The sequence below is a fragment of the Bactrocera latifrons genome, unplaced genomic scaffold, assembly GCF_001853355.1.
Source record: "Bactrocera latifrons isolate USDA-ARS-PBARC rearing strain unplaced genomic scaffold, ASM185335v1 scaffold_67, whole genome shotgun sequence".
NCBI classification, from domain to species: domain Eukaryota; kingdom Metazoa; phylum Arthropoda; class Insecta; order Diptera; family Tephritidae; genus Bactrocera; species Bactrocera latifrons.
In genome coordinates, this window is record NW_017537345.1 from 843,005 (window position 1) to 851,720 (window position 8,716).

General features: G+C 31.6%; 1 protein-coding gene across 2 annotated transcripts in view; it reads right to left on the bottom strand.

Moving 5' to 3' along the window:
* Positions 1 to 6,442: 6,442 nt before the first annotated feature.
* The window catches only part of LOC108975581 (ubiquitin-conjugating enzyme E2-17 kDa), a 10,540-nt gene continuing 8,266 nt past the window's right edge, over positions 6,443 to 8,716 (bottom strand). For both annotated transcript variants that reach the window (XM_018944152.1, XM_018944151.1), the window contains 3 exons: positions 8,241 to 8,272; positions 7,037 to 7,220; positions 6,443 to 6,962 (listed from right to left, as the gene is read on the bottom strand). In XM_018944152.1, coding sequence (XP_018799697.1) covers positions 6,823 to 6,962; positions 7,037 to 7,220; positions 8,241 to 8,272 — 356 coding nt within the window. In that variant the 3' untranslated portion in view covers positions 6,443 to 6,822. The remainder of the gene's footprint in view (positions 6,963 to 7,036; positions 7,221 to 8,240; positions 8,273 to 8,716) is intronic.

Genomic DNA, 8,716 nt, shown 5'->3' on the forward strand with positions numbered 1-8,716 from the left:
AAATAGACTAATTAATTGAATATTAATAAAAACTTTGTAAAAAAAAATCTATTATTATTGCTACTTTGAATTAAAAGGTCTAAAGTCGCCAATACCGGACGCTTCATAAATTAGTTTTTTTTTCAGTAAACAGACATTCATGTACATATATACAGTTGTGTTCACAATCATTGCAGTGACCTGAACATAAAATATAAAGTTAAAATTTTTAATCAACAATTTTTAATAATAAAATTAAATTTTAACCGCGTCCAATATTTGAAAGAGATAATCTTCAAAAAAATTAATATCAAATAATGATCTTTCGAATGATAATTATCATTATTTTAATAAACATTTCCAATTGAATTTGAAGTTTTTGTGTTTTTTCTTTAAAAAAAAGAGTGGATACTCGAAATGGATCACCTTTTATGATTTCCCGTTTTTCGCTCTTTACCTACTACCAAAAAAACCGTCTTTAATTTTACAAAATTTTATTGTTTTCATATTTCTGTACTAAATTTTCAGTGTTTTATATAATTTGTTTGACAAGAAATATGTTTTATACCACTTGATGGCTTGCACTACAATTTTTTTGAACAGCATAAATAGCGGACCGCTAGAGAAATTAATGAATAACATAGTAAATGAAATGAATAAATGCAGTTTATGCTTCGTGTTTTACTCGCGGAATGACCGTTAGAAGCTGGCAGAGTGATTGGTATTTATATTCTGATATGATAAATTTTTTGCCTCAAGTATTTTTCTCAGTGACACTACTATCATATTGAACGTAGCTGTATGTACATATATACTCATACAGTGAAACTTCTTTACTTGAACATAGAAAAAAGGCTAAAAATAAAGTTAAAATAAATGAAATAAATATAATTTTACAAAATTCACTGAAAACAAAAAAAAAAATGTTGAAATGCAGTGTGTCCCAAAAAAAGCTGTACTTTATATTTGTACCATAAAATATACAGCGTTATATGTTTCAAATAAATCGGATGAGATATGATAAAGTTACAGTCATTTCAATAAGAGAAAAATGTGTGGTATTTTTCGGGTTTTACATAAAAAGATAAAAAAAATCACTAAAACATACGAATTGATAGAAAATTTTGTGGTTTAAATGACGACCAAAGGACAGGTCGTCCAGAAGCTAGAAATAGTGCTAAATTGGTAGAAAAAGGCCGAATATTTGGGTAAAAAAAAGAACCTGTGTGAAAAGCAACATGAAAGCAGCCGTAATCGAAGTCTATCAACACCGCACGCATGTCTCTTAAAATGGAACCTATTTGGAATATTTGTGATCAAAAAATACCCTGAAAAAAATTATATTAAATTATTCATCAATATCAAACAAGAAAAAATTACACGGAACCAAATCTTGTTAATACGGTGGTTAATCGATGATATTCATTGCGTTTTTAGCTTTAATTTTGGTCGCAATCGTGGCTCGATGGGATGGTACATTATCATCGTGTAAAATTTATGAATTTTTCTTCCATAATTCCGGCCGTTTTCAACGGATTTTGTCACGTAAACGAATCAATGCGGCCAAATAGAATTCCTTATTGACCTTCTGTCGGTGCCGAAAAAATTTATACAGCACCAAACCACGAATATCGAAAAAAATGAGCATCAAAATGATTTTTGAGGCCTGGTTTTTGGTTTCGGCTCATGTTTTCCCCTATATTCCGATGATTGTTGACTTGTTTGCATGTCAAACTCATAAACCCATGTCTCATCGGCAGTTTGAGTGCTCTCACTAAATGTGGGATTGGAAAAAAATTTCTTTCTGAAACAAAAAAAAAATCCGTTTTATCGGGAGGTGTGGTGCAAGAACGAACGCTTTTCATACCCACAATACCCACTAAAATCATTCTCGCGAGAGCTGTCGAGCTCTCTTGCCATCTCCTTCATATCCTTCACTTTTTTAATATTCATCGTCATTTCACCAGTTTAAGAGTTTAAAGGTCGTCCAGAACGAGGCAGATCGTTTCTCTCGACTGTCTTTGAAGATTTATAAATTTTATTAGAGTAAAAAAATTTCATTTTTATCCATTGTAAAAATCGCAATGCAAGTTGGTTAACAGATCGCGTTCATATTTGGCATTATAATTAAGGACAGTCCTAACAAATTAGTAAAATATATTATTATTTAAATATCATGCACCCGTGGAATTTAATTACAATTTCCGGGTGCTTTTTTGTCGAATTTCTGTCAAGTCGAAACCTTATTTAATGATGCAATTTTTACTTTTATAACATAATTTCTTTAAAAAAAAAATCTATTTAAAATTGTAATTAAAAAAAAAAACATAATCTCTAAAAGTTAATTTTCATATTTTTCTTGTAAACTAATATTATAAGTGATCAATAATAAGTTTTACTGTGTGTGCCTTACTAAAATTCTCTACAATTCTTTACTCGCAATTAGCATAGGAAAGAGCTTTCACGATGATCAACGATCGCACTCCACTTGTGAATACATACTACATATGTATGTACATACATATGCACATACAAATATTGTGAAAATATAGCGGAACAGGCAATACAAAAAAATGCTATACATGCTTACGACAGCGAGAGCAAATAGTTGCCCTTCACATTGACCATCAAAATATTATACCAATACACATTTGTACATATGTATGTATAAGGATGTTTTTTTTCCCCAGTCCCATCATGAAATTTCCTTGGAAATACCCTAAAAATTTTTTCCTGAAAATTTGAGCCCTTAATATTAATATTGACTGGACCAAGGCATGGAAAAATTGTCCATTGAAAATACACGACAATTGTGATTTTTTATCTTTAAATTTCTATGTAATGGCTCAGAAGCATTTTATGGCATCGCTTTGACTTTAGACATATTATATATTCCTCAGAATTGAACACTCTACAAAAGTGTCCATTGCGACAAAATCGAAGCTCACACCGGCGAGGTAGTACGGGGCTCTAAACCTGGCTTTGCCACGAAATTATATATATGTATATATCTCGTAAATGACAAGAGCTATAGAAAAAATATATGACAAACTTGTACGAAATTTTATTTGCTACAAAAAAGATCCGAGGTCAAAAACGGCTTTTTAAGTAAGGCTTTATAGAATTTTCATAGATGTAATAGTGTAATAGTATGTAATAGAAAATCTAAACTAAACATCTAAACTATGTCTCAATTAATTTGGTGCACTACTGCCCCAGCCGGATAAAAATTCGAGTCGGTTCTGGTCACATACACCCAACTATAGTGGGAATGGATTTATCTGTAGTGATCGATAATGGTAGGGCACAAATTGGTGGTCATTGAACTTGTCTAACGGTAGACCCAGGAAATGTGCGGTTTCGACAGGGGGAGAGGGGTGTTACATAATCGGAGTTCGCTGGGCGTGCAAAGAGGTTGTTAAAGTCATACGAGCATTCATTTCACGCTGGACATATATGTTCCTTTGACCTTTTCTCATGATTTGCCGTCTAGCGACTTGAGGATTTGTTTGTAGCTCTGAGTAAAGCACAGGCTCTTAAATGTAACACCAAAAATTTTGGAGCTTTTGTCAGTCGGAATTTGAACACCATTGAGTGGTATAAAGATCCAGTCTATGCTCCTTCGTCCAGTTAGTGAATATGGACGCTGTGGATTTACTTTGGAGTGTAAAAAGCTTCATGCAAAAAAACATCTCCACGTAACTGAAATGGACCTGGGATATGTTCGAATCCATGCACCAATATTGCGATAACGTTGTTTTGATGCAGATACTCAGCTAATACGTTTATATGGTAGCAACCTTGTTATACTGGAGCAATATCTAGATTCGAACATCCGCTGGATCTTAACTAATTTATTCGACAACAAAAAGGAATATATATAATCGTCTGCTCTTCTATGTTGTTGTTGTTGTAACGGCAGAGTTCTGCCGAGTTGACAGTCCTTGGCCGGATAAAAATCCGGGTCCGTTCTGGTTTTCGTAGACCCGACTGTCGTGGGAACGGTCTGCTCTTCTATCCTAAATTGTGGATGTAACACAACAAATTTATACTCACCAGCGAAACCATTTTTCATATGCATACCTACATATATCCATTTAATTTTCCAATCCGATGTGGTCTGACACAGTCGATTAGCATTGCTATTGTTGTTTTTGTGTATTTCTAAGCAAAATACATCGAATAATCGAATTAAATATTGTTTTAGAAAAAAATGTTGGCTGTTGGCTGAACATATTACTTACCTATATAACAAAGATATGAATTCCATTGAGCCTAAATGTATGCAAGTGAATTTGACTATTATGTATACTACATACCACATATCCATGATCGCCGATTTGAAAAAAAAAAAATAAAAAATATTAAAAAAAAAATGTAATTGCAATATAGCACAAAACCTGTCTAAATCCTCCTTGAAGTTTGATTTATAAAATTACGTTTAAGAGTATTTATCAAAATATATATTTTTACAGCTGTTTTACCCAAAAAAAATCTTCACCAATAATTCAATAATTTGCTTGGTATGCTGGCGAACGCACGCCATTCAACGTTTGCTGGAGAAAGAGATATCTACTCACTCCACAAAACACCTGCCACCGCACCCTTTAAATTGTTTTTTAGTAATTTTAATGTATTCTTAGAGCTCCACGCAGCTGTTAAAGAGTCCCTTGCTTTGGCCGCAAACACAACAACATATTTTATACAATATTTATTACAATACATTATTTTGTTTCATTCAAACCGTTATATGTATATTAAAAATAATGATATCTCGCAGCTACAAAAATTATGTATTTAATTTTAAATAAATTGCAATAGTTAAATTAGTAAACCTAAATAGTGAAAAATAAGCAGAAAAAAAACTAAATTTTCTTTATATTTGTATTTACTCCCAATTTAATGAGTAACTGACTAACGCTAGTAAAAAAAAAAAGGATTTCTTTTATGATAGCAAATGCGCGTGTGGCTAAGTATTCATATGTTTCGTATGTATGTATGTATGTTTGTAAGCATTGTAGTAGTAGAAGTCTCTGTGTGATTTGTTTTGGTGTATAATTGGCATTTCTATTTCTTATTGGTATGTTTTAAGCGGCATATGGAAATAGTTAAAATATTTTTTGTGTTTTTATTTAATTTATTTTCATTTCAGTTAAGCACACCAGTAAACAAACACAACTCACTTTCAAAATGTTATATTAAAGTTCCTCTTTCATTTATGGTTTTATAAAATTTAAGAACAGCTTAAAATGATGTATTTTAATTTTTTTTTTTTTTGTTTGTTTGTTTTAGAAGGTAGATATATGTATATATATTTATATATTAAATTTTTTTATTACAGAAAGAACGAAATCCATTTAAAAAAATCATCCACCAACAAGATTATGTAATGCAAATTACTGGTAAATAAACACAGCAATTAGGATCGCTTGTCTCACACACTTTTTCTGCAACGCTCTCAAGTAAGCACACAATTTTTAATATGTTTGGTTTGTAATTGAAGTTGTTATGCAGAGAAATTATACAAATTATACTAAATACGTAGGTTGTTTAACTGTTAATTGTGTTCTTAAATTTGAATTTTTGTTTTTGCTTTTGATTAGGTATAGGATTACACCATTGACGCTATGCTTTGCTATATATAACCCAATTAGGAGTGCGAAGCACGTGTGAAGGAACGAGTGAATCGTCCATCATCACCTTTTTTATATATTTTTAAAGTGTTTTTCCTTTTTTAATGGTTTATATCCTACGCAAAATGTATGGTGGTGTGTGTAGTAGTAGTATATTGGGGGCCTGTGGTCTGACTTTGCGTATAATTTCTGGAAATGGTACTTTTTCGCACACACATTTCTTAATTGCGCTAAAACCTGCTAGCATTACGCAATAATGTGTTGGATGTGTGGCGCCCAAAATAGAAAATTATCCAAAAGTAAAATGTAGAATATTTGCATGCCTTTTCGTAACCATACCGATAAGCGCACACATACATCATCGCATGTACACTTCTAACTTTCGTGTACGTGCACTCTTTTGTATCGAATTTATCAGTATTATGACTTTGCCAATGCTACCACACTCTATGCTGACACAACAAATATCGCCACTCATCTCATCAAGTCTGTCTACACGTATAAATCAGTCTCTATTCTATGCTGTATTACACGCTGCTGCATCATACACTTTACGCTGTAACTGTATTTTAAACTTTAGCTTAACGCTTGTTTTTTTTTGCCTCTCCTGCGCACGCAGTTCTTAATGTTATATGGTATTCTTGCGTATTTTTTATATGGTTTTATTATTTTATCTCTGATTTATCTTTTAAATTTTCTTCTGAAGAATATATAATTTTAATTTAATTAATTAATTAATTATAAATGTAATAATAATAAGTAAGTTGATTTATGTGTTTTTGTTGTTGTTGTATTTTATGAATCAATTTGTAATTTTATTCCTTTCTTTATTTTTTTCCCGCAGATTTTTATTTTGCTTTCTGTGGCGTTTTTCTTTTCTCTTGTTTTATACGCATAATTCTTGCTTACTCTTGAATTAATGCAGTGTTTTTTTATTGTTTTAATATTTTTTCATATTTTTTATTTGCTGAAGAAGAATTGTTTCACATTGTGGTTTTGGTTGCATTTGCTGTTGTTGTTGCTTCTGCTATATATTATTTTAAACCCTTACTTTGGAGCGCTATGCCATTGTAGTTGCTATTGTTGATTTTATTATATTGTTGTTGTTGGTCTTGATGATGCTATAGCAATCCTTCATTCTGTTGCCATTCTTGTTGCTAATGTTGCTGTTGTTACTAGTTGACGGATCGATAGTACGAACTGGAGCGCATCACATAGCATACTTTCTAGTCCACTCTCGTGCCAATTCATTATATTTTTCCCGATCGGTTTTATATATTCTTGCAATCTCTGGTACAAGCGGATCGTCTGGATTTGGATCACAGAGAAGAGAGCAAATCGATAGTAAAACTGCAAGAGAAAGCAATACATTTTTTGATTAAATAAATTCTTTGTTATTTTTGCATGTTTCGCGGTGTACTAACCTTTTGAAATAGTTAATGCTGGCGACCACTGAGATCTTAAAATGTCGAGGCAAATCGATCCGTTACTGTTAATGTTTGGATGGTATATACGCGTTGTAAAAGCCACTTTAGGCGGTTTGAAAGGATAATCTGTTGGAAAATGAATTGTTAAGAAAAACACGCCACCTTGGTACGGACTGTCAGGCTGCAAAACATAGAGAAATATTAGTAAAATTATTTTATTGCTTTGTTCAAAGTCAGTGCTTTCAACTGATTTGTATACAATTATATATATATATTTTATTTAATTTTGGATTTTAAGCAACCAAAATAATAATATATACTAAAAATCATTGAACTTTCGCTAATGCATAATGCCACCAGTTCGATAAGTTCGATAGTAAATCTGGCATCTTTATCAAAATAGAAAGTTCGAAAAAGCAACTCTCTCACAGCTGTTATGTGATTAAGCGCAAAATTGACAGTAAAAAAATTGCAGAAAAAATGTAATTAATGTTTATTCAGTGTTTTTTTTTTTTCAAATTTTTTAGAATAGACGTCGAAGAAAATGTTGGATTGAAGCTCCTCTAAGTTTTAAATGTAATTTATTCAATGCGGAGTGTCTAGTTTTATACAACAGCATCACCTGGGCGAACTGAGCATTGTCCTAAACTTGATATTTTTTCCTTCTTGTGCAACTCTTTGGAAACAAATTGCTTCTTGAAGCATTGGTTAAACTAAGACTTCTTTTAATTATGTTGACGCTAGATATAAACAAAATCTTGATTTTAATCGCTGTTTGTAAGGCAGCTATATGCTGAACAATTAGTTTGGAAATTATAGCTTAGCCTTGGAAAATAATCCAAGCTAAATTTGGTGAGCAAATATTGACAAAAGCTTTTCATATTAGATCTTGATTTTGGACGGTCAGTTTGTATGACAGCTATGTATATGATACAGCAATCCGATACCTTTGAGCCCGACAAAGCACAAGAAAAGGACGTGATAAAAATTAGATCCGATATATCAAACACTGATAAATTAATACGCGTATATGCAGACAGATTTTTACTCGAAATTACTTCAAGAATGGTGTTTTCTGTTGTAACTTGTCACATTAATCATTCATATAATACTTTATACGATCTTCGACTTTTCTTTCTGGGTGTTGTAGCGATCTCAATATATAAAAAAAACAATTATCATTACATATGCAAATTCTTACCGGTCCCATTATTGTAGCTTGCCAGTGAAATACTGAAAGAGAAAAGAAAAAAAATTTTATTAATTTTATTTAGAATAAGAAAAACACATAGTTAAGCGCATGCTTAAGAAATAAAAACAACAATCGGAAACTACTGAATTATGTATTACAATGACTAAAAACAAACATGAATCTTGCGTTTGATACAAACAATTATAAATATATCTTTCTTATCGATAACTACAAGCAAATCAACTACTATAAAAAAGACATACACATATGGACAAAATAATAGGTGTGCCTATGCGTGGTGACATTTTTTTGTCAAAAAGTGTTGTAACTGTTATTTATTTTTAATACCGCTATGTTTTTATGATGGACGCGTTTTAGTAGCATGGTGGTGTCAACAGTTTGCATTACTCATTCGGTGATTTTGCTTTTTAGTGACGAGTGATCATTGTTCATTTAATTTTGCTTGGCCATTAAAATAGGTGTAG